General features: G+C 43.2%; 1 protein-coding gene across 23 annotated transcripts in view; it reads left to right on the top strand.

The window, feature by feature from the left end:
* Prom1 (prominin 1) overlaps nucleotides 1–26,652 on the top strand; it is a 139,462-nt gene that overhangs the window by 68,850 nt on the left and 43,960 nt on the right. For 15 of the 23 annotated variants that reach the window (XM_076938448.1, XM_076938441.1, XM_076938443.1 and 12 more), the window contains 4 exons: nucleotides 8,550–8,605; nucleotides 12,876–12,902; nucleotides 15,813–16,018; nucleotides 25,529–25,649. In XM_076938448.1, coding sequence (XP_076794563.1) covers nucleotides 8,550–8,605; nucleotides 12,876–12,902; nucleotides 15,813–16,018; nucleotides 25,529–25,649 — 410 coding nt within the window. The remainder of the gene's footprint in view (nucleotides 1–8,549; nucleotides 8,606–12,875; nucleotides 12,903–15,812; nucleotides 16,019–25,528; nucleotides 25,650–26,652) is intronic. The other 8 variants (XM_076938449.1, XM_076938454.1, XM_076938450.1 and 5 more) reach the window with 1 other exon arrangement.

Raw genomic sequence — 26,652 nt, 5'->3', positions numbered from 1 at the left:
TATGGTTCTAAACTGTTTATTGACCATTCGTGGCAGAAAATGGATGCATACCTAACTGTACCCACTTCTCAGGGTGGACTCTGAGATTAAATACCTTTGCAGGGAGGGAAGCTTATTGGCTAAGCCCTAAGGGCCTCTAGGTACCTCATTAGCATGGAGAACTCTGTTCTGGGCCTACATGACTACAGGTCGCATTTCCTTCTATGTGTCATGCGTTCCAGTCTAGGAATCTGGAAGGGAGCAGGACTTGTCGAAGTCTCAGGTGTGTGTCTACTGAGTCTCCTGGTCTCAACCTGCTCTATCTTACCGAGCTTCCTGGCATGGTTTAACTGTCCCACAATTGAATAGACTGATTTAAAAAGTTTTAAAAGTCAATTCATTGCTGGAAAATCTTTGCATTTTCGTTGAGTCGGTGTGGTGGTTTGAATATTCTTGTTCCAGAGAGTGTCACTATTTGGAAGTGTGGCCTTGTCCGAGTAGGTATGACCTTGTTGGAGTAGGTGTGTCATTGTGAGCATGGGCTTTAAGACTGCCATCCTACCTGCCTGGAAGCCAGTCTTCTCCTAGCAGCCTTCAGATGAAGATGTTGAACTCTCAGCTACTCCTGCACCTCAGCTACTCCTCCCCACCTGCCTAGATGCTGCCATGCTCCCACCTCTGATGATAAGGAACCTATAAGTCAGACCCAATCAAATGTCCTTATAAGAGTTGCCTTGGTCATGGTGTCTTATCATAGCAGTAAAGCCCTAACTAAGATAGTCAGTGTGGGTGTGATTTGTTCTGGTAACTGATGGGCTCATTAACTAAGAAGTGAGTCACACCCTACCATTTTAACTTAAGGCATGCATATATATGTATGCACATTCATTGCCCATCATGTGACATGAATGAAATCCTCTTTTGAATAAACTACTGGAAGTGAGTTAAGAAGCAGCTATGAGAATATGGAGAAATCTCAGTGGGTAAAGCATTTTGGATCCCCATAGGCCATATTACAAGCCAGACCCAGTAGTGTGTCTGTAATCTCAGTACTCCTATAGTGAGAAGGGAAGCACCGAGGAGAATTCCTAGAAACTCATAAACCAGTGAGGCCAGTGTTTGCCAGTGTGAACAGCAGAGACCAACACCTAGGGCTGTCCTGTGACCTCTATATAAGTCCCATATCACTTGAGCATGTGTGCCACACACAGACACGGGGACGCGCGCGCGCGCGCACACACACACACACACACACACACACACACACACACACACGAGATAACATCTTTGAATGGGCTGTGGGTGTTCATAGGAAAAACCACTTATGAGGCATGCAGGAGGTTCTGAGTTTGATCCTTAGGCCCTAAAAGAAAATAAAGGCAGACTTATGGCCACCCTCCCCACCTCAAACCATACAGACAAGGGGGCTAAGCATGACCTTGCAGGTTCACAGAACTACTGTGCCCAAACAGTGTGGGAGCTTCAGGAGCATCCCCCAGTCATGCTTGAGAGTCAAGGGACAGAGTCATTTGATTCTGACTTGAGAGGATCACGCTTTTATAGAACCCTGCACTCTTCTACCTTAATCTCCAGACACTGTGAAGAATTGCTTGTACCCATCTGGTTTTATCTTCGTGAATGTGTATGTATGTATGTATGTATGTATGTACGTACGTGTGCATGCATGTATATATGTATGAATGTACATAAACTGTGCAAGCAGCACCCATATTAGCCAAAAAAGGACATCCTCTGGGATTGCACTTAGAGATGGTTGAAAGCTGCTGTTTAAGTGCTGGGAAGCAAATGAGGGTCCTCTGGAAGGCAGTCAGGTGCTGCTTTTAACAGCTGATCTCTGGACAATGTGATGTCTCTGTGCCAAGCCAGGTCTCAGGCAGTGCAAGCGTGAGAGTCGACACTCAACTCTGAAGTGAGTTGAATTTGATGGTGATGTTTCTCTCCAAGGGGCCCTGATTTCCAAGACTTCTGAGAAGATTCCCATTGGAGGTGACAGAGCTACAGAAATGTGTTGCTGGAAATGTCAAGTGTTATTTTGAGAAATAGGGGAATGTCGATGTCATCTTCCAGCAGTTCTGATAGGTTAAATATGTCTGCCATCATTTATCATGATGCATGTGTCTGCTACTGAACTCCTGGTTTCCTATGGCTGGTGTGGCTAAAGTGAGCCAGTCTAAATCCCTGCTGCAGCCCTGCTAGAATTTGCAGTTTTGTGTAAGAGAAAGGAGACCAATCAAATCCCAACATCAACCTAACTAAACCCCTGGTTTGCTTCTTAGTAAAGAGATTGATGCTTCAGACATTTAGAAGCTAAGTCAGGTTTATCAGACTTATCAAGTGTTTGCTCCCACTTCTAAGTCCATGGTCGAATTGGTCAGGGTGTGCCTCCTTCCCTTTTCTTTAAAATACAGTGGAGTACAGCAATGCATGTCTGTGGTCCTGACTCTCAGGAGGCTGAGGAAGCAATAGTACTTCAGCTAAGGAATTTTAAGCAGTTTGAACGATGGGGATGGAGCAGGAGAATGAGGGTACATCAACAACTCTTGGTTATTTTTCTCCTCTTGTCATATTTAGTTCTGCTCCTTTAATTTAATTCTCCATATTTAATTTCTCCCCATGACCATATTTAATTCTTCTTTCACTGGCTGGAGTGCTTTCTCCATGCACACTGGCTTTTTTTTTTTTTTTTTTTCCCTTTTTCTTTTTTTTTTTTTTTTTTTTTTTTTCTGCATTAGCCAAGATGTTCACTTGCTCTCTGGATGAATACCTTAGGGTTACTCTTGCTGCAATAAAATACCACGATGAAAAGCAAGCTGAGGAGAAAGGGATTTATTTGGTTTACATATCCTGTATCCTGATCATGGGGCATCGAGGGAAGCCAAGGCAGGAACTCAAACTAGGCAAGAACCTGGAGGCAGGAGCTGATGCAGAGGCCACAGAGGGGTGCTGCTTATTGGCTTGTTCTCCATGGCTTGCTGAGCCAGCTTTTTTTTTTTTTTTTTTTTTTTTTTTTTTTTTTTACAGAACCCAGAACCGCCAGTTTAGAGGTAGAACCGCCAGTTTAGAGGTAGTGCCTGGCCCCACTGTCCTCATCAGTCACTAATTAAGAAAACAGACTTGCTTATCTACAGACAGACCTATGGAGGCATTTTGTTGGCTGAGGTTCCTCGTCTCAGCTGATTCTAGCTTATGTCAAGTTGACTTACAACTAGCCAGTACAATGAACAATGAAGAAAAATAAAAATAGTTACAGAGTTTTGCTTGTGAAATCATCCTGGACGAATCTGACGCTTTTAGCGTCTGCCAACCATGTGTTCACACCAATTCATGGTCTGACCCAAGCCAGGTTGTTACTTCAGGCTACCCTTCAGTCATTTCTACCTTCTTCAAAGGAAGCTATGAGGTTGCACAGGCCTCGGGAAGGTTTCTCCTGTCTCCCGGAGCTGGGAATCCTTAACAGGGCTACCTCTCGGATAAGCACAAAGGACTGAGAGACCTCTGATTTATGAAGGAGCTGCAGGGGGGCTGTCACCTCTTTCCTGTTGCTGTCTGGGGCTCCGGCATGGCAGCCCATGATGAGTCCAGGCTGAGGAAGCTAAGGACCACTGTGAATGTTTCCATGGATTCCCATGTGTGTGCATCCGCATCCTCCTCTAAAACATCCCCCGAGAGGGTAATTCCGCTTCTAGCCTTTGCTTCTGCTCTTCATGGAGAAAAAAAAATTGTCTGGCAGACCTTTAAAAGACATGTGGTTCCAGTTACGTGTTTGATCTGCACCGGAGACCACATGATCTCAATGATAGGGCTGTGGGGCTGTGTGTGGATCAAGTAAATCCACTTTGTTATACGCAACTGAGGCTTGGAAGTGGAAACAGTGTGTCATGGTTGGAGAAGAGTGGAGGGTCTGTACATACTTCAGGTCATGTGAAAAAAAATACTTTAAATTATTTAAAATAATTTTATTGGCATATTCTTTCATATCCAGTCCAACTTCAAACTGAAGACAAAAATAACATAATACCTGACAAAATATGGTTAAAATTCTGGTTCCTATACATGTAAAATCATATTTTACCATATCTGTGCAGGATAAGTGACCTGGAGCAATCTTCACGGTATCTCAGCATGAAGTACGCCATTTGCCATGATATCTAAGCAGGTGCCAATGATACCCACAGCTGTGCAGACTAAGGGCTAGTTCTGCTGTTTAAATCAATCCATATGTAGAAGGAAGGGAAGAGAGGAAGGGAGAGAAGGAAAGAGAGGGGAATATTTTAACCACACATCATTCCTCTTGAAATGTTCTGAGGATTGCAAGCACCTGTCCTTGTGTGCCTAAGTACCTGTCCTAAGGGATTAACTCTGTCAATTCTAACTCCCTGGGAGGTCTTAGAGGAAAAGGGGGGACAAAGAGGGTATACCTTGCTGTGCACCTCCAATCACTTACTAAGCTAAGTGCTTCAGGCAGGTTTGCAGGAGAAGCAGAGCCTGGAACATGGAATGATCCAGAGCAGGCTTCCAGCTCTGCCTCCAGCAATACTACCAGGCTATAGACTGGATGGAATGTGTGTCAAATGACAGACACTCCCCAGGCTCCACTTCTTGAGACTCAGTGCTACCACCTTATGACTGTTACCAGAAAGATCCTAAGTGACAGCAGTGACAGCAGCCATATCTCAGAATCCTGGTAACCTTTCAGATGACTTTGAGGCTCCTCTTGGCTGGAGAAGAAGTTGTCTGTGATCACCGAGTGAACTATTACTGGGGATTCAGCCTCACACTCAGAGTGGTTTTAGTGCTGACACCCACTGCTCTTTCTCCTGTGCATCCTGCCTGGATTCCAACCCTCTGTTCTAACGTTACCACGCAGTGCGTGTGGAAGGATTCCACAAGCCATTCACTTGAATTTTGTGTTTGAGTTTTATCTGAGGAAAAGGAAGTGATAATTTACCTTGCAAGCTTACTCTGAGCCACATGCATAACATGTGTACAGCATCTGAATGGTATGTGCAGAACTGGTGGTTAGTGGTGATGGCTGTAGCAGCTGTCCAGGGTTCCAGACAGACAGCTCTCTGAGCTTTTTGGTCTAAAGTGACTAAGTGTATTGTCAACTGTCTGTTCACAACTGGTCAGAGCCTGAGACTGGGAAGGGATGGATTTGGGCGTTAGCTCTGGTTCTTCTCATTTACAGATTCCATTAGAATGCTGAGCCTGTCACCTCCCCTTTCTGCCTAAAAGTTTCTCACACATTCAATGATATGGTCCAACCTCATTCTCAAAAATGTTTAATGGGCCCGAGAGTGTTCAGATCCTATACTAGGTACTAAGGCCATCATATTCCATCAAAAAAAAAAAAAAAAAAAAAAAAAAAAGTATAAGGTTTTCAGAAGGGCCAGCTGTATGGCTCAGCAGTAAAGGTACTTGCCTTACCAGTAAAGGTACAAGCCTGATTACCTGAGTCCATTCCCATGATCTGCACAGTGGAAGGCAGGAACCACTTCCTAAGAAGGAAGTTGCCTTCTCAACTCCACTTGTGTGTGTGAGCACCTAAGGCCTTACTGTTCTTGGAATTTTCCTGTGGAGGAAGACCTACCATGGAGGTGAGTGGAGGTATGCTGGCATCCCTGACAGAAACAAAGAGAAAAACAGGAAAAAAAGCTAAGCTCTAGCATTCTCTTCCTATGCTTCCTGATCTGTCAGAATGTGAGCTAGCAGCCTCATGCTGCCACTGGCAGGACTGGGTCCTGCCAGCTTGCCTTCCTGCCATGGCATATGGCTGAACGCTAAGCTAAAATAAACATCTCTTTCCTTACACTGCTGATGTCAGGGAGTTTGTCCCAGGCAAGAGAGAAGGGATGAGTGTACTTCTCTAAGCTTGCTCTCAGCACTGGGGTAGCCAGTAAGGTGAGTCTCCTGGTTTATCAGGCTCAAAACGTCTGACTGTATTTTATGATCTTCTTGGCTTGCTGGCTTCAAGGTAAAAAAGGAACCAGTTCAGAAGTAACTGAGAAAACATGGGTGTGAAAATTAGTACCAAAACAGTGCCACTCCCTGAGAACCAAAAACCACCAAACTGACCAAGTTTGGAATTGAACTGGAGATTGTTAACACTCATTCTCTAATTAATTTAAAATGAATTCCTTCCTAACTAGACATGGCTTGTATGTAAAGCCAGCATGGGAGCAAGTGGGCTGATGCAGGAGGATTCTAATGATGGCAAGACAGGTCTGCACCGCACAGCAACACTTTGTCTCAAAAACACCAACCAACCACCAAACCAAATATCCGACTTTTCATATGTAACATAATGCAAAAGTGAGAGGAACAGTGTCAGTTTCTACATCTTTGCAAATCTCTTTTACCTCTGGCTTAGTGGGAGTCAGTCACTGTCTTCTATCCATGTCCCAGTTCAGTTTGTCACAGGCACTAGCTCGGGTTGCAGATGGTGTGGAGATCTGAGCACGCAGAGATAGGTAATAAAGAGTCTCTCAGTCATTTCTGTAACTCTTGAGGTGTTTTCTCTGATATTACCCCAACTGTGTAAGTGCTCATCTTTTAAGGCTGTTTTCTTTGTTCTTTTTATTTTAGTTTTGAGGCAGGATTTCTCTGTGTAGCCCTGGCTGTCCTGGAACTTGCTCTGTAGACCAGGCTGGTCTTCAACTCAGAGATCTGCCCCTCTTTCTCTGCCTTCCAATTCTTGGCATTAAAGACCTGCCTGGCTGCTGCCGCTGCCGCCGCCGCCGCCGCCGCCGCCGCCGCCGCCACCACCACCACCACCATCACCACCACCACCACCCGGCTTTCAGTCTGTTTTCGATGTGGGATATGAATGAACTTTCCCTGCTTTGATGTATTGATGTATGATCATTGGTCCATTTTCCATGTTGCCACGGAAGCCTCCGTGCTCGCTTGTACTCTCATCAGAAAAGGGATTCACTGAGTTTTACAAGTCTTCCAGTGCCAGCATATCTCATTTTAAAAGTGTCATGTTTTATATTATGCATGTATATTCAAGTATGTCTGCGTGCTGTTCGTGTTCCCATGGATGCCTCCACTGACTGATATGGGGGCATTGGATCCCTGGACCTGGGGCAATAGGTGGTTGGAAGCACCCTAGTAGGTGCTGAGAATTGAACAAAGTCCTCTCTAGAAGCAGCCAGTGCTCTTAACTGCTGAGCCATCTCTCCAGTACAGACACATTTCATTTTTAATATATCTACTAGTTATAACAGGCAAGCTTACGAATGGAGTTTTGCAAAACTCTAATTTTGGCTTCAAAGCTTTATTTAATCATTGGTAATAGGTGTTGTCATTGTCTTTTTTTCAAGCTTCAGGCTATATACCTGAAATTTAGGAAAAATATCTACCAGACATCTAAAACAGAGTAAATGGTTTGTCATTCAGTCTTTCTTTCAGCAAAGAAATGGTATTCTGTGGAAATGTGTAGCTAGTTAACTCATAGCTAACTACTGGTATAGTGTTTTGCTTTGTTTTTGTTTTTTTCTCCAGACTTTGTACCATGATAATGTGGTGTGTAGACTCACTGTTTTCTTCGACAGAATAATGAAAGGATAGATACTTGTGGGGATGATATACCATGGAATTGGGAAGAGCCAGTCAGGAGCCAGGAGTGGGGTCAAATCATGTCTAACCTCAAAAATCTCAACTGGAGAGTGGTAGGAGTAAGGACCACTCCCTCCTCTGTCTAGGGCCTCCATGTCCTAAGCCTCTCACCTTTATCCCTACTGAAAGAGGTCCTGTAGTCACAGCTAGATTAAATTTGCCCTCTCCTTATCAGGTCATGTCCAGCAAGCACCTGGAATTCTTCTTTATACAAATGAGGCATTTCCAGCCCCTAGCCGCAGCCAATGGTGTACACTCCCCAGCTGCCTGCCTAGAAGTGTGTTTCTTGCCATGCCCACCCTTTGCCTGAGGTCTCCGTCCTTGATTGAAGGAGTGTAGCACAATGGTAGGAGAGGAACACAGTACGGACAAGGTCTGGCGCTCTGTCCATCAGTAGCACACATTGGAGGTCAGAGGACAACTTACAAGGATCAGTTCCACAGGCTCTGGAGATGACATTTGGGTCACTTGTGGGTAGCAAGTGCCCTTACCCACAGAACTAGTCTGCCAGCCCTGAAGTCACTAGTTTTCTTTGTAACCACAAATGAACTTATTTCCAACATTTGCAATATTTACAAATGAGTCTTAAAAGCCAACCAGGAGTTATTAGCGTGAGAGATCTCTCCTCCTCTCTGTAAGCAGTGTATGAAAACTCTGAAATATCATGGGAAATGTTTACTTTCCCATCCATGCTCATTTGGGAACATGTTCAAATAAATGTTAAAAAAAAAAAAAAAACCTAGCAATTTCACTGTAAAGTTGTCTCATTAGCTTAATTACTTACCCAACTTAGGAACTGGACTACCATTATAAGGATGTTATGTCTACCTGAAGTAATTTATAAGTACCTAATAAACCTTATGTATATGTATTGCATACTTTTACTGAAAAAATAATTTTTCTATTTTGTGATTTTTTTTTCTTTACAGATTTGATCAGAAAACTCATACAGAAGAAGTTTGACATCTCAGTTGATTCCAAGGAGGTAACCTTTCGCTTTTGTTATTAAGAATAGCAAATAGGAGAAAGGTCATGTCTGGTGTGAACACAGGTCTTTAAATAACCATTTTTCTTTTTAAAACCTGTAACTTGGTAACTTTTTTTGACTAAGGATTTTTATGGAATATTGTCATATTTTATAAACCTCATTTTAGCGGCAGCAGAAATTTCAAAATTGGTTGTTGAGGGGAAAGAAGTTACATGTCATTTTAAAATGTCCTGAAAAGAAATACTAAATTTTGTTTGTTTGTTTTTTTAGCTAAGGGAGGGAAACTCTAGAAGCAGAAATGCTTGAGACTCCTTAGAAGCCAGAACCAATGACAGGGAGGTTCGAAACCCGTTTGCTACACAACAACTTTCCATCTATGTTCATTGCTGGGTTTGTGGAGCAGCTGCCTAGGTGTGCAGACTTGATTGGAATTAAAGATAAGCAGGGTTGATCTTGGACAAGCAGGGGCAGGGCCTTATGGGTTCAGTGCAAAGGGTGATAAGAAAATCCATAGGTATGAAGCAACACACAGAGCAACAGAGGGAAGGAAGTCACTCTGAGCAGAAGCCCTTACTACAAGAAGTGACTTCTGCAGAAGTGGAGAGGACAGGGGGTGGGTGGGTAGGGGATGCTCTGGCAGTGCTCGTGACCAGGTGAGAAGAGGTCAGATGTGGAAAAGGTGAACAGTTGGTCCAGAGAGGAAAAAAAGGTGACCCAGGCTGAATAATAGGAGGTGGGTGGCCAAGGTTTTCAGAGCGCTTTGAAGGATCTTGCTGATGTCTGCCCAGCCCACCAGGCACTGCTGATCCTCCATTTATTTCTGGGACCCAAAGAAAGTTCCTTTGATTTTGGTTAGTGTGAGTAGAAGACCCTGAAAATGCATGACTCTTTGTGTGTTGAATGTTGGGTGTTAAAAACCAGGGAAACGTGTTTGTCATATTCTCAGCCCCCAGGGAAGTCAGTAGGACATGTAGCTGTTTCCAATGTTGCTCTGAGGATGGTGTCCAGCGGGACAAAGAGATAGGAAGCACAGGTCTGAGTGTGAATGCCCACTGCCCCAATGGCTGATGAGTCCAGATCTTGGAATTAGAAATGGCTTCATCAGCGCCTCAGTTTCTAATGGGTGATACAGGGAAAGGGTGACTATAAAGCCAAAGAGGGAAACTGCTGTGGAAGCCATTTCACCTGGCAGCCGGGCCCACTGTGGGACTGTTGAAGAGGGAACTATGTTACCTTCTGCTTACTAGCCTCCTAGAACTCTAAAGAGTATTCCTTCGCCTTCCGTGTTCTCGCTTCATTTTATCACCAAAGCATTGTTCAAATTGGCTCACATCTCTGGGCAAAATACAATGACTGTTGCTTTCCATGTATCTGGAAAACATTAGCATGCCTGGCTAATCTGACAGCCCGAATGGCAAGGCTTCTTCTGGGAATGGGTAGAAATGGGAATATCACCTCACTTGGATCTGTCTGGAGACTCCAAGATGACAGAGGGGGCTGGAAGTTGTCCAGCTATACCTGTTCAACATGTCTTCAAAGGGAGAAGGCACACCCCTAGTCTGAATTCACATCCTATTTTCCATGAGGAAAGCCCAACCCAGGGACCTTTGAGAGTATTTAGAAGACAGTACACTGCAGGAATGATTGGGTTTTACTGTCTGCAGTAAACTCAAGCCTGTAACCTTCACGAGTACCAGCTCATCCCAAACACGATGAAGCACTGACAGCAGAGTAACCGTTATGTCTCTGGCTGCCATTTCCTTTCTAGTTTTTGCAAAAGCCTCATTGGGTATGTTTTCTGCTTATTCTGCCCGTAAGGGGACCAAGATTCAGCATGGCATTAGTAGCAATACTAAGGATGTTCCCTAAAGTTTTTGATGTTGTTCTTCAGGGCTGGCTACTGGTATTTTTTAACAGATCCCTAAGTGGTTATAATAGGCGACTGAGTAGAGAATCATAGGACACCAAGGTGTAGAATCACGATTTTAACTGCTGTGTAACACAGAAATAAATGTATCCCATATGACAACTCATTTGGAAAGAGATCAGTGAAAATTCACCCACCCAAGTCCACGGAGGTGTTTATGTCAAATATACCAGACAGGCTGATTGTTAGGTTGTTACAAAAGGAGTTACAAAAGAATTAGCAGTTTGTCATATCTTATAAGTAGAATGACCTTTCTAGAGCCAGTATGACCAGCCACAATACTGACTGAGGACAGATTTCTCCAAATTACTCAGTTGTAATCTTCACATGAGAGCTCTCTTAAAATAGATACCTGGCCTTCCCCAGACCTGGACTCATATTCTGTAAGGGAAGAGGAGCCTGGTAATTAGTTACACTGGGAAGTCCTTAGGATTGATAGATGTGGGAGTCAAGGTTTCGAATGGTATCAAGCTTGGGGACTCACCCAGGAAGACGGAATGGGACTTGTCAAGGTGACCCCTGGGGACATATATATCTGAAATGTTCCCAACCTTCAACATTTTCAGTGTTTCTGTTAAAAAATTATTATACTCACAAGCATTGTTATTTCAAAGGTTTGAGGATCTGCCCTGGGTAAGTTTGTACATGTTCAAATGTCCTAACCAGAAAACTTCAAAATGGTGACATGGAGAATGACACAGCCACCTCAGTTTATGGTTTATTTTGCTCCAGAGGGCATTCAGAAACAGTGATAGCATGGCTGGAGGGATGGCTCAGTGGTTAAGAACACTGGCTGCTCTTCCAGAGGACCTGAGCTCAATTCTTAGCAACCACATGGGATATATAATCTGATCTGATGCCTTCTTCTGGCATGCAGGTGTACATGGAGATAGGGCACTCATATACATAAAAAATAAATAAATAATTTTTTGGGCTGGAGAGTTGACTCAGTGGTTAAGAGCTCTTGCTGCTTTTCCAGAGATCTCCAGTTCAGTTCTCAGCAACCACATGGTGGCATGTGGCTCACAGCCATCTATAATGTGATATGATGCTCTCTTGTGGCATGCAAGTGTACATGCAGATAGAATACTCATACACATAAAATAAATCTTAAAAAAAAAAAAAAAAACCCAGACCAGAAGCAACTTTCTTCCTCCTCACACAGGTGACCAAAAGGGATAGTCTTATAACTTGGGCAAATTTAGCTTGTAGAAAAATGCACCGGGCAGTGGTGGCACACGCCTTTAATCCCAGCACTTGGGAAGCAGAAGCAGTTGGATTTCTGTGTTCAAGGCCAGCCTGGTCTACAGAGAGAGTTCCAGGACAGCCAGGGCTACACAGAGAAACCCTGTCTCGAAAAACAAAACAAAACAAAACAAAACAAAAACAAAAAAGAAAAGAAAAATGCATTGAGAGCTGCTTTATTTTCCTCTCCTCATTGTGGTCTGGTTCATTTGCCTCACTGACTGACTGGTCTCCATCTCTGGACCATGATGAGGAATCTCTGGTCTTGGGTTGTGGCTTTTATTCCATTAGCACATCAGTTGACTTAGTTTTGATTGGGTAAGTATTGCATGTGGGACTTGCTGTCTTGGAGTTGATATGACAGGAGATAGCAATATGTCGGCCAGGTCTTCTAAGTGAGAACATTATCTCTAACAGCCAGTTCAGAGATACTGGGTCACATGTAAGAAGATATACAATGCATAGACTTTCTGGAGGAGGTAGTATCTCTTCTGAGACTTAAATTCATCTAGTGAGTGAGGGATGAGCTGAGTAGGGAGACAACCTGAAAAGTCAGAGTGAGGAAGGAAGAGAGAAAATAATTTGCCAGAACGACAACAGCCAACTTAGAATGGCCAAGAAAAATGAGTAGGTGAAGCCCAGATTGGCTAGTAAAGGTCTATGCTGGGAAGTTTGTATTAGAAATGGTGGAACTTCATTGGATGCTTTTAAACAAGGGAAGGACACTTCCAAATTTCATTCTAGAGGGGACACTTTGGAAGAGTTGTCTTTGGTTCTTGTTACTGCTTCATGAAGATCATATAGCAAGCATGTTAGTATCTATAACTGCCCGGTGATTCCTTTTTCCCTAACCGATGATCATGCTGACTTTGAACCTTTCAAAAACCCAAATGTGAACTCCGAAACTTGACTCTAAAGCATTGATTCTCCATATGCACTTAACAATCTCTATTCCGTTTTCATGTGTATCCCTCCCCCTCGATGTTTTATGATGTGGTCTGGTCACCGTGAATGACTCATGTGACTCTTCTGTTTTATTTTGATGCATGCTGCCTCTGCTACACACAAACTCCTCAACTGCTTTGATTTCCACAGCCAGAAAACATAGTCTTGGCTCTGAAGGTAAACTGCGCTTGCTCTGTGTTCCATGTCGCTGTCTGTCTTAGGTCAATGGCTAGTGTTGTCTCTGTTGGCACTTTCTGATCTTCCCTGGTGATTCCCCTGTGGTGGTGGTTCAATTTTTTTTGTCTGTGTTGTTTCTACGGTGTGGGTGTGTGAGGCCCTAAGTTCAATTCTGCACTATGTCAGGGTGGGAGGAAGAGAAAGGAAATTATACAGCCTCATGCCTGACCCTTTCTGTGCCCCGGCCCCTGGGGATTCAACGAGACCTTAGGGAAGGGGGCGAAAGAATGAAGGGACAAGAGACACAAAGAATGAGACCTAGTCTGGGGTTCTGATCAAGCTCTGAAACTTTAATTTTGGGGGCAGGTTATAAAGACACAGCAAAAACAGGAAGTTTAGGTGAGGGTCATTGCTTAGGGCTATCCCACTAAGACCATCCCACTGTCGTTGTTGTAACCAGCTCCCTGGAAATGCCAGACTTTCTTTACGTTCCTGGGTCCTTTCTTAACCTTGTACTGACTAGGCTTTCTAGAACAGCAGGTAATTTCCTGAGGTTCTCTTAGAACAGCATTTCTGATACTTGGTTGATAACATTGGGAAGGTTGTATAGAACCATAAACTTTTGTTATTGTAGTTGAAGCTAAAAGTAATGCACCATGAACATTTTAACACATCTTCTCTCCTGGGTTTGAGTTTATTGCTTTCTGTGGTTCAGAAAGTATTTAAAATTCCTTTGAAATATTAAATAATTTTGTTTGCTGAGAAACAGGAACAAAATCTGTAAGTATGTGAAAATTTGGAGTGTCTGGGTTGGTTTCTTAATTGGCCAATGATATTGGTTCTCAAGGAAATGCTAAAGAGTCAGTTAATAGTGGGTGTTCATGGATAGGAGAAAGAAGCTACATACACACACACACACACACACACACATACACACACACACACGCACACGCACCCACCCTCGGATGAACTCAGCTGCCTTGCTTTTTTAGCATTTTTACCTTAATATTGAAGTGAACATATTCAAGCGCCAGCTGCACCCGGATTCATACATGAATACTTGTCTCTAGCTAATTGCTATCAATTGAACGTTGACTCTGAGCATCTGTTTTCGATTTGAATTTGTGAACGTTCATGCCTTGTTCCTATGAGGCACATCATATTAATGGATATTTTCCCAGTGTAGGGAACCAGGCGCTCCCAGAAAGATGTAGTTTTCTATGAAGGCATCACATTCATCTCTGGCAGGGTTGTCTACCCCAGTAGGGCTGCTGTCTGTACATCAGGCCCGTTAAACCAAAAGACGGGCACTGAGGCAAGGCAGGCAGCTGAGGAGAGCCAGCTAGCTGGGAGGATGGCAGGTTTGCCACCAAGCTCATTCTGCCGGACATTGAGTAGTAATGACAGAGATGGTGGGGTAGGGGATTGCACACTGGGGATGGGGGGCGGGGGGTGAGGTGGCTGCTCACAACAGGTGGCCAGAGGGCTCACACGATCACATCTCTGTATCAGGAGATGTGTTTTAGCTCTGCAGATTTCAGGACAGAAGTCGCTTTTTTCTTCAGCTGATTTTGTCACTGCCAAGTTCCACTGTGGTCAGGCTACTGGGAGCGGTGGCCTTGAGTTCCCTTTTTGATTGCCTCACTCATGGTAGTGGAAGAAAAACCAGACATCATTCAGTTGTAGAAAGTTAAAGTGAGTTGGTTAAGAGGAAGTTGGATGTGAGGTCAGGTCTCGGTGCACACCTAAAGGAGCAAGCCTGCGTATCTTGTCTGACTCTTCATTTTAGTGCCTGCATCATCCATTGCTATCTTGCTTGCTCACTAATTGTTAAAAGTCATCCTGTGATTTCTTTTTTTTTTGGGGGGGGGATTCTAGTTGGTAGAGTACTTGCGTAGCTTTCGTGAATTTCTGAGTTCCATCCTCAGTACCACATAAGCTAAGCATGGAGACATACATTCTGTAACTGAAGTGTCCAGGAGACGGAGGCAGGAGGATCATTCTTTACTACTGAGACCAGCCTGGGATATAGGGAACTTTGTCTCAAAAACCAAAGAAAGTATCAGGGAGTGAGCAAGCAGAGAAACAAGAGAAACATGAGTGACTGTGTGTCTGGACTGGAATGAAAGAGCATTTCATCCTCCAGAATATTGTTCCATGTACTCTGGGACCAAGCTAGTAAGGAGAATGAAAATATATTAAGGTCTATCTACGGATTGTCAGTGGAAGCAGTGCTGGATCCTGGAACTCAGGACAAGTGTGGACATGAGCTGCCAAGCCGGGTAATCACCAGGTCTGCCTCTTGGATGGCGTAGAAAGCTCCACTTGCTGTCGCCTGGTGATTGCCTAGGTGCTTCGTCTTTAACCGTACCTATCTCTAGTTCTCACAGTGACCTGATAAGAGCTAGACTGTTATTCCCAGTCTCTGCACGGAAAAGGTAAAAGCCTTGTGCTTGAGTCACTCAGAATGTCTAGACTTCATTGCAACATTTAGATTCTTTCAGAAACATGGAGTCTGTCACTAATCAATCCCATCCAGCATGGTGCGGGTCTTTCGTAATCTCTACTTGTTCTATCTTCCTGGTGTAGAATACCCTGTGTGTGTATGACTCTCTATGCAGAGCTACTTTTTTTTTTTTTTTTTTTAAGTCATCTGGAAAACAAAATGCCTTTAGAATTGAAAGTAAGTAAAGCCTTTCCCACTTGACCTTGCTGTTAGGTAACTTCCAGGCCATTGAAAGGATATTAAACTCTTGGCCAGCATTTTGGTAATTCAGTACTCTACAGAGAGCTTCTAAATGGAAAAATCTGAAAATGAGTGCATACTGAGGAACTCACAATAGCGAGCCTCTGTGGAGTGTTCTTCCCAGTTTTTCGTGACATGTGCTGTGCCTTTCCTTTGCACTGCAGGCTGCCCTCTATGAGATCGGAGTTCTTATCTGCGCCATCCTGGGACTGCTGTTCATCATCCTCATGCCTCTCGTGGGCTTCCTCTTCTGTATGTGCCGTTGTTGCAACAAGTGCGGCGGAGAGATGCACCAGCGGCAGAAGCAGAATGAGCCATGCCAGAGGAAGTACCTAGGCATCTCCCTCTTTGTGATTTGTCTGCTCATGAGGCAAGTCAAGACTCGGACCACAGCTGTGAGGGTATTGCAGGGAGATGGGGAAAATATCTGCTTTTATCCATGAGTTTCCTCCTCCTCTTCCTTTTTCTCCTTCTTCCCTTTCTCCTTTTGTCTTTTTTCTCCCTCTTCCTCCTGTGTCTCTTTCTTCCTCTTTCATTTTCTTCTGTCCAGAGTTCACAATGTAGATCTGGCTATCCTGGAACTCACTATATAGACCAGTTTGGCCTGGAACTCACAGAGTGAGTTCACAGGTGCCTCTGCCTCCCAACTTGTTGGGAAGAAAAAGCATGCATCACTAGACCAAGCCCTTTTTTTTTTTTTTTTTTTTTTTTTTTTTTTTTTTTTTTTAGAGAGAGAGAGAGAGAGAGAGAGAGAGAGAGAGAGAGAGAGAGAGAGAGGAGATCCCCACTATAGAGTTTAGATTGACCTTGAACTTAGTAAGAACTGCAAAAGTCCTGGCCAGGCCTGAACATCTAATAATGCCTACTTTGGCTTCCAAGTTCTGGGAATACAGGCATGTTCCAGCACACCCAGCTGAATCCACGAGTTTAAAGAGAAACGAAACAGAAAGGGAGAACGGAAACAACTCTGGAAGCTGCCTTACTCCATGAGTCGGCCTTTTGGCAGCTTTTCCTCTTGTAGATGTCCTGATAAATTGTGTGTGTGTGTGTGTGTGTGTGTGTGTGTGTTTCGTAGGAACATAGAAATGTGTGAATTCAGGTAGGCATATGCCATGGCCTGTATGAGGTCACAGAACAACCTTGGATGTAGGTCCTCATCTTCCTCTTTGCTTAAGACAAGACCTCTTTGTTGTGTTTTCCCCGAGAGAACTCTAGGTTAGCTGGCTACAAGTTTCCAGGGATTGTCCTGTCTTCTCCTCCCAACCCCCCACAGGCGTGCTGAGATTATAGATGCTTGCCACAAATGTCTAGCTTTTTGCATGGGGTCCTAGGATTTGAGTTCAAGTCTTCCTGCTTGTGTGGCAAGCACTTTTACCCACTGAGCCAGGTCCCCATCCCCAGGCAAACTTAATGTCTGGAAGCATTTACCTCCTTCCTCTGACACCTCTGTGGAGGCTCACAGTGCAGAAGCAGGAAGGAGAGCCTCTGTGTGCTAGTTGCTGCCAATGGAATGTTGACAAGTCCCAAACCCTGTGAGTTTGTAAAGATTGTTGAACATGAAGAACTTCCTTGTCATTTTGAAACCTGCTCTTCTTGAATTCGCCATTTGTCCCCGCTTGTGAAGTCTAGAATTCCTTCATAAGCCACGATGTTCATCTGTAATTCCCACTTTTGATAGAAGTATCCAGCTGATGATGCAGATCAGAAACGTACATGTCTTTAAGATGGGGCTGTTTTGTTGGATCTGCATTTATTCCTCGGCTAAAGAGTGGCCCCCCCAAGGGACCCCCACTGACCCCCCCAAGGGACCCCCACTGACCCCCCCAAGGGACCCCCACTGCCCCCTTATTGTTCCACAGTTCTTCAATGCTTGTACTTTTTTAGATCTTTTAAAATTACATTTTAATTTGTTGTGTGTGTGGTGAATGTGTGTGCTCCTGAGGGTGGGGTAGGGGGCAGAGTGCATACACAGAGAGGTCAGAGGGCAACTCTCTAATTCCATCATGCCTGTCCTGGGGATCGAACTTGGATCATCAAGCTTGGCAGTAAGTGCCTTTACCCGCTGAGCCATCTTGCCTGACCTCAGTGAGTGTTTCCTACACTAAAAGAAATGAGGTGCCGCGTGCTGAACCTGATGGCTATAGTCACAGGACTCGCAGTGAGCATTCTACTTTGCTTCCTAAAACCACCACATTTGCTCAGCAACTATAAGATATTTTAAGCCTAACCATAATAATTGGGACTTTAAGCACAAAGCAGTTAACTCCTACAGTTGAAGTTCTGGGTCCAAATCCAGAGGAAATGTTTAAGTGGGTGGGGTCACTGTTAAAGGCTTGACTAAGACAGCATGGCTTACAGATATACCTACTAAAGATTCTGCGGATCTGGATCTGTCTCTAAGAAAGACGACAAAGAAGAGGAATGTGCAGATCTGATAAAACAAGGAAGGAGCACAAACACTTTGTTCATTTTTTGCTTTTGAAACAGTGTTTCTCTACATAGCCTGGCTATCCTGGAACTCACTATGTTGAAAGTGCTGGCCTCAAACTCACAGAATTCCACCTGCCTCTGCCTCCAGGAACGCTGGGATCAAAGGCATGTGCCACCACACTTGGCCAAACACGTTTTTATATTTGAAAAAAAAATATGTGAAATTATTGACAGAAGCCAGTGGCTGCCCCTAGAAAAGGAATCGAAAGTTACTGGCAAGCTGGAAGGCGCTCAGCTGCTTGACTCCTGAGTTACTAGCACAGACCTGGGTTACCTATTGAATTAATTTAAATTTAAACATGGGCAACAAAGACTTTCCATCACCAATAAAAGCCAATTCATTACCTCTTGTCGCAGAGAAGTGACAGCTGGATCAAAGATAGGACTTCCCTGAAAATAGTAGAAATGTAAACATTAACCAAGTATTAATATGTGCACAGACAGGACCCAGATACATGTGCCCTTAACTCCCTGCACTTCTGGTTATTCCTTACCCACTTGAACCCAGTGTGGACATCTCTTCTCCATCGCTGACTTTGTCTGTTCTGTCTATCTGTCTCTTGCAAACAACTCAAATCTATTCTATCACTGGTAATTTCTGAAGTGTCTGTCTCTCTCTACTTCCTTTGAAGCCTTCTCAGGAATGCATAGACCCACCAGGGCATCGCTGGAAGGGGAAGGCATAGTTAGCAAAGGAATGTAAGTTACAGCCTAAAGACCCCTCAGACTCCACAGGGGTTCTCTAGTGTTTCCAAGAAGCTGGAGACACATGTTTCCTTCACCCACAGACTTGGCTTGTATATTTTTCATCTACACACTCTAGACATTAAGGACTAGGCTCGGATCAGGAAGTGACATTTGAACACACTGCCTCTCTTAGGATAATTCTCTACTTAGCAAGCTAGTTATTTCTTTAATAAAATATTGTCTTGTGTATATGAGTACTTTGCTTGCATGTACATCTGTGTACCATATGGGGTTCATGACTAGTACCCACAAAGGCCAGCAGAGGCATTGGATCCCTTGGGACTGGGGTTGCAAGGGATTTGAAAATGGATCCTCTGGCAGAGTAGCCAGTGTGCTTAGCTGGAGCCATCTTCCTAGTGCCCCCTCCCAAGCGTAGTCATTTTTGCCTTATGAGAATACATGTCAAAATACCATGAAGATTTTTTTTATTATACAGATTTATTTATATCAACCTCAACAAATCTGCATATCTATAATTGGATTTCTATTTGATTAAAAAGAAACATGTTTTCTGTATTGGATTCTTGTTTTAAGTTAGACTTTTGTTTGCCTTTCTCTAAATTTTGAGTGACCTTATTCTGAAGTGATGAAGTATCTGCTGTGCTTAAAATACCAAAATACATAAACACAAAAGCTACAAAGTGAGATGTAAACCTAGCTTGCGTCTGCATTATTTACGTATAGCTCGCATATCTTATTCCTGAATGCAGACCCATCACACAAATCTTGATAGGCTTTTTAAGTATATATTAGTTTGGAAATTTACTTTTAAAAATCTGTTCGTTTTTTAGTTTCTTACACATTTACTTACGTTTTTTTTTTTCTAATCCAAATAAAACATTTGTTTTCAATTCATAATTTTAGGTTTCAGTATGATTAAGTCAAAGTTGATCTACTGTTTGAGTGTGTGACAAATTTAGAACTAATTTGACTTCATGTTGTAAGTTAAACTTATGTGTAAAGTATTATAGAACTAAATGAGAATAGTAGATAGGTTTCTTCTTCTTGTTCTTCTCCTTTTTCTCCTCCTCTTCCTCCTCCTCCTTCTTTAAATTCTGATAAGCTTTTTGCCTTAAAAATCTCAATTTTTAAGCTATTTTTGTTTTTAAGCTATTACTATTTTGATATGTTCTGTTGAAACCCCTATTAGTTTTCAACATGATTGAGAAATTGCTAAATATTACTTGCAAGTAATTAGGACAGTTGATATTAGGCACTAGAAGAGGAAATGGCTCTGTATGTATGAAAGTGAAAAAGCAAAGGAAAATGGAAAGAAATCATGTCACCAAAATCAAAGGACTGAGCGAAAGAAGAGGGGCAGACGGAGGCCATGTTAGAGGGGAGGCAGACGGAGGCCATGTTAGAGGGGAGGCAGACGGAGGCCATGTTAGAGGGGAGGCAGACGGAGGCCATGTTAGAGGGGAGGCAGACGGAGGCCATGCTGACAGTCCTCTATTTCTTAGCAACTCTTCTAGCTTCTGCTTCAGCAGATATTACATATTATTGATAAATATGTTTGCTATGATTAAACTTAATCCTCCCGCTAACCTTGAAGGTGCCCACCGGATTCAGCTCCATTCGTTCATTTGAAATCATATAATTCAGTACAGTTGGTCTGACTCTTAATCGTGACCACTTTGCTTGTTATGTTGGTTTTACCTTTTCATTTCACGGATTTTCATTCAGTCTCTTATTGTTTTGTTTTTAACAAGACCATACGTGTTGAGGAGAAAGACTTCCTGGTGTGTGGGGAAGCCCACGAGGCCGAGCTTTCTCTTGAGTCTTCCCTAAAGGCAGCTATAGAATGTGAGAACCTTGGGACCTGGCCATGAGTTTCTGCAGTCTGTCTGTCTGCAGGGGATTGCATTCCTGCTTCTTTGGCTGAGTCAGCAGATGTATCTTCCTCAGGAAAACAATAAAAAACAACTTGTCTTTCCTTCACACTTGTCATCAACTACATTTGTCAGAGTGTCCCAAGGGCTATGTAAGAGAAAAGAAGGCTGGAAAGATAGCTTAGTGCTTACAAGGGCTTGCTGCTCTTGCAAAGGACACAAGTTCAGTTCGAAGCACTCACACTGGGTAGCTCCCAACCACCTGTAACTCCAGCCCCAGGGGTCCAGCAGCCTTTCCTGGCCTCTGTGTGCACTGGGCTCAGTTGCATGCACCCGGATACAGACATACAAACATGCACATAAGGAAAAAAGATGAATCTAGAAAGAAAAGCCTAAACCCATCCATACCTTGAATTTTGGGAAGTTTTTGGATATCATTGTAAGTCAGCTTTGGTAACTATTCCCCTCGGAGAACTAAAGCTTCTAAATTTATCTAAGTATAGGATGTGCTTACCACTCCCCAGCTTGGAGGGTAAAGATTCTCAGAAAACGGATCAAACTGTATCCTGCCAGAACATCTTGAGTCTCTGTTAATGGGAACAACAGATCTGGTTGTTTAAAAGTTAAATAAGTAACTTCTAAGAAGGAAGAGATCGGTTACCGCTCGCTGAAAGCGTTTATTTGGCTTTTCACTGGCCAATTTCATTAAGGCCGTACATAGGGAAAACATTGCTTCATTTTCTAAAGAATTAGTCTATAAAAGCTCTTAAGTCTTTATTTATAAGTATGTGAGGAGATAATTTTCCACAGTGTACAGACAATTCATAATGCCATTTATCCTACGAATAAAAGTTCCTGTCTTCTGCTCAAAATCTGAAGACATTTTACTACACTACACCAAGACACACATTGGTAGTTTAAGAAGAGTTATGTCTGGTTCTATAGACCGTGGATCCATTGATGTTCTGTGGCTTGTTTGCCTTGGGTCGTTTTTTTCTCAGTGTCTTCGTTCCCTAGTCATTGACTGGCAACTGTTAAAATGAAGAAAAATTAATTTACATGACTCTAATGTTTGCTTTAAAATACAACGGATGTGTCCAAATTGATGGCGAATAGAGTCTTTCACTCTCTATTTTGTTTAAATAGAAGGTTTAAATTAGAGATCTTAATCGGAAACTAGCATTGTTCACTATAGTACAGTTTTTACCAGTTGCTAGTATTTACACATTGGAAGGTTTTAGGTAAGAACTCAGTTTCCAGTTGTGTGTAGATGCTGGGAAGTTCCTTTTTGGTGTCACTTTGGAGAACTACATAGAAAATGTTCTGCCAGCCACCTGACATCTTCCAGGTCTCAGGCCACCCTGTTTCCTCTCGTGCTTTCTGTCTGACCATGAGGGCTTTTGGACTTGTCATTTTAAAAGTTATTATTATTGTTGTTATCACCTTTGGGTGTTTTATATTCATCTATGTCTGTTCACTTTGTGCAAGCATGATGCCTGCAGAAGCCAGATCCTCAGGAACTGGAATGACAGAGTGACCAAGTGGGTGCTGGGATTTGAACGTGGGTCCTCTGGAAAAGCATTCTTGCTAACTGCTGAGCCATCTCTCCAGCCCCTGGGCTTGTCATTTGTAACATAAACATAAACATTTACACTGAAAAGTTGCTTGGAAAGTCGTTGAGTTCATTTGCAGAACTCTGTTCAGCACAGATTTTTGTTAAAGTTATTGATAGCGAGATTTTGATTGTCTCTAGGCAGTCTTTCTAGAACTTCCTTCTTGACAATTGGAAAGTTTGGAAAGAATATTTTCTGAAAGGTTGTGTGGCAGTCCGTTGATCTGAGTGATGGGCTTGTGAGTAAAGTCATAGAGAATAAAGGACAAGGGCAGTTTCTAACTTCTGCTCTGAGCACACAGTGATTGTTAGCAGATCAAGTTTAGAACAAACCTTCAAGCGCTCCTGTATGGGGACAGACTACACAAGACAAAGTTGACAGGGAGGTAGTTACTACCTCCTTTTAGGGACAGTGAACCTAGGTATAACTAAGAATAAACCTCAGCAGGCATTGCGACACACACCACCACAGATCCCTGTGGAGAGCTCCTGTCATGGGGATGGAATAGGTCAATAGGAAGAAGTGGTGAACTTCCGGGTCCACTTGACTTCTTCTGTGACCAAATGGATCTGCTGCTCAGTAGAAGGAATGACTAAGGTAGTTTGTAGAATGCAGGGAGAGAAAGTAAGACTCCCCAGGGTGGATACTAGCTCTATTTAGGGGCTGTTAACAACCTGGCTTAGTTAAATAAAGACCCTTGTACATTACCGTGTTTTCAGTTCTTGGTTGTGTGTGTTTGTGCGTGCATGCATGTCTTGCACATAACTCTAAAATCCTTGAGTCACTAACCTAGCTTAAGATTAGGGTGTCATGCCTGTGAGTAATGATTATAACTGAGCCACACTGTCTGCTTCATATGCAAATATAAGTTTATGACAGAGTAGTGGATCGTATGGCAGTTCAAAGGGTACAGGACATTTTGTCTTCATTTTCTGAGGTTGCGCTTAAGATGGAACTCACACGTAAGAATAAACAAGTCCCAGGGAATTTGTGGACATCCCTGAATCCCCTCTCCTTTGCAGTGTGAGCAGCGTTTATACATCCTAGGGTGGATCCCAGCCGGTTTATAATATCAGCTCCAAACTGCCCTTTGAGATGGTGGCTGAGGCTCATACAGGAAAAAGGTCTTCACAGAGTTAGTGTGGGGGGGGGGGGGGAGAGATGAGGAATCAGACTCAAGTTGCGTGTTCCTTCTCTTCTAATTCCACTGTAGCTCACTAGGTGGAATAAAGAGTTATTCAGTGACATGCCACGTAGGCATGTTAGGGTCACTTTGCGAGCCCTAGAGAAACTGCATCACTGCCACAGGAAGACAGTTTTTAAGAAAGAGAAGCCACAAAAGAATTAAGCACTCCTTTGGATGCAACAGTACTTCTTATTTGTTTAAAATAATTTTGTTACTGTGTCTGTGTATGTCTGTATGTGGCTACGTGTGGTTATTTGTCCTACATGTGCATGCGTGCTTATGTATCCACGGGTGTAAGTGTCTGTGCGTGGGTATGAGCACAGGAATGTAGGTGCCCTTGAAAGCCAGAGGCATTGGATGCCCCAGAGCTGGAATTACAAGTTGGTTGTGAGCAGCCCCACAGGTGCTAGTAACTAAACTTGGGTTCTCTGGAAGAGCAGTTAAGAATACGTTCTTCCTGCTGAGGCATCTCTCCAGCCCCGTGTACTAGTACTCTTAAACAGAGTGAATATCTGTCCTGGGACTCATGTTTTTGTTATTGTTGTTGCTGTTGATTTGTTTGTGTTTCTTTTTTCTTGTTTTGTTTTGGTTTTGGTGACATGGGATTTTTCAAAGCAAAAAGACAGGATGCCTATTATCCTACTGGCACCTGTATATGTGTGCATAACACACAAGAAATTGCTTGGTAACCTGATAGGCTGCATATTGTGTTCCCAAGGTTTCTCGGGTACTTTCTAAACTGTTCTAAAAAATATATGCACATTGTACTCTGGACAGTTACAAAATAACAGTTTTAATCTTTTGGGTCTGTGGGTAAAATGTGCTGTGCTATTTATTAATTCATTGCTGCCCTCTAGTGGTCAAACTGAAAAGTGGTTTGGGTTTTAGCTCTCCTGCCGTTTTTTTTTTTTGGGGGGGGGGGGGCGGGGAGCGGGGAGTTGTTTTGTTTTAATTTTGAGACAAGGTCTCTGTGCTCCTCAGGCTAGCCTGGCGCTCTGAGGTCTTCTCACCTTGCTCTTCCAAGTGTAAGGATAATGGTTGTACACCACCATGCCTGGTTGAGAGTTTACTCCTACAGCCTATAAAATTCTAATGTTCAGAGGCTCTGCTGCAACAAATAGACCAATTCGTGTACTTTAAATCAAGAGATTGACAGTGGCTAATAAGCATAAGAGCTTTTAGTACATTTGAATACAGTTTTTTAAGATAATGAGGAAGAAGCTTTTCATTTTGGCATAGGGTAGTCTTTCCTGTAAGGTGGCCATGTGAAGGATTTTGGAATCCCTTCTGATGTGTATTTTATATAGAGAAAAGCATTTTTTCATAAGTATGTATTCAAGAAGTTCCCTGAGGAAAACACAACCCTCACCATGAGAACCAGGATATTTCTAGCACCAACATTTGGGTGGATTTTGTACTTTATATAAATGAATGTCGTAGGCATTCCTCTCTGTGTGTGTTCACCTCAGATTCTCATCTTGACATAACCTGGTGGGAGGAAATCACTGTGAGTGTATTTTATCCTAGCAACAGGAAATGGAACTAAGCCTTCCCATAGTGCCTTAATGCTGAAATACCTTGTTTCTTTTCAATCTGGACAATACAGAAACTAACAATCGAATGAAAAACCACTAGACATCCCCAAGTCCCTCTTCCCATTCACTTTGCTATTTCCCTCTTTTGGGAGGGACAGCTCAGGTGCATGAGAATGCTTGTGTGAGTGTAAGAGGGTATACCCACGAGGCGTATACACACACAGGCACACACGCAGACACACACACACACCTGGCACTGCCTGTGCCTTTGTCACTGCCCTTCCAGCATTTGTCGTGGACACTGTTCATTTATGAAAATCATAACACAGTACTCCATCCTAAACGGAGGTGTGTCTTCAGAGAGGCCTTAGTCCTGTTTTGTGTTGTCAGTAGAAGGTGGCTGAGGGGGCCGTTCTGTGGCTCCCGTGCTGCTGACGACACTGGATCTCAGCCAACACTTTTTCTCTTTCCCCGCAGCCTTGGCATCATGTATGGTTTTGTGGCCAACCAGCAGACAAGGACTCGCGTCAAAAGGACCCAGAAACTGGCAGAGAGCAATTTCAGAGACTTGGAAACACTCCTGACTGAAACCCCAAAGGTAAAAACCTACAGCCTGCACACTCCATGGCGGTTTGCATAAGCTGCTCTGAGTACCTGTGTGTGCATTTAGAAGCTCAGTCAAACCTTTTAAGAAGTCAGTGAACCCGCATGGAAAGTCATTGCTTTTTTAATGGTGTAGATGAAGAAACACAACCAGAGAGTTCTCAAAAGCATGAAAATATGGTTTCCATAGCTTTAAGATATAGGTGTCTTATTTTGCTTTATTTTATTTAGGCATAACAAAAATCACTGCACATATAAAAGTACCTAACAATTTTAAGAGTCTCGTTGTGGGTTGTTTTGGGTTTTCTTTGGTTGTTGTTGTTAACATTGTTGAATGCTCTTGCCTTTCATTTGGCGGGTGTAGTTAACCTCTTATCATTTACATAGTTACTTTTAAGATGGAATTCATTAGCTTTATACACACCTGTTTATTATTATCTGTGTAGGTAGGTCAGTCTGCTTAGGAAGAACTTTCTTCTCTCTCTCTCTCTCTCTCTCTCTCTCTCTCTCTCTCTCTCTCTCACACACACACACACACACACACACACACACACAGACATCATTTTGGAAGACAGCAAGCAGAATGGCTGAAGGCAGTGGTGGGGAAGCTTCCTTTGTCCGAATCTCACGAGGGTGTTGATGCACCACCTGTACAGAAGATGACTTGGAAAGTATCCGAGCAGGAACTGATGTAACTGTATGATGTTTGTGGGTGTTCACATTGGGGAGACTCCACTTCCACCCCCCAAACCTGTGGATGCTTGAACAAGATGTGGCCTTCTGAGTTGACTCTGTCTTCAAAATGCTGTGCATCAAGTGTGTGAAGAAGCCGGAAGTAACGAATGGCGGTGTTAGGGAGGTGGAGAACAGAGAGCTTCACCCTGCATGGCTTTGCAGTCTAGCACAGGCAGGATTACTTTTTTCTCACCATGTAAACAAAAGCTCGTGTTTTTTCGTGTAACATCCTCAAGAGTCCATAGAAAACTCCTTTTCCCCTC

Source organism: Arvicanthis niloticus, chromosome 7 (genome assembly GCF_011762505.2).
Source record: "Arvicanthis niloticus isolate mArvNil1 chromosome 7, mArvNil1.pat.X, whole genome shotgun sequence".
Taxonomy (NCBI): Eukaryota; Metazoa; Chordata; class Mammalia; order Rodentia; family Muridae; genus Arvicanthis; species Arvicanthis niloticus.
Note: the sequence above shows the minus strand (reverse complement) of the source record. Positions and strands in the feature narration are given on the sequence as shown.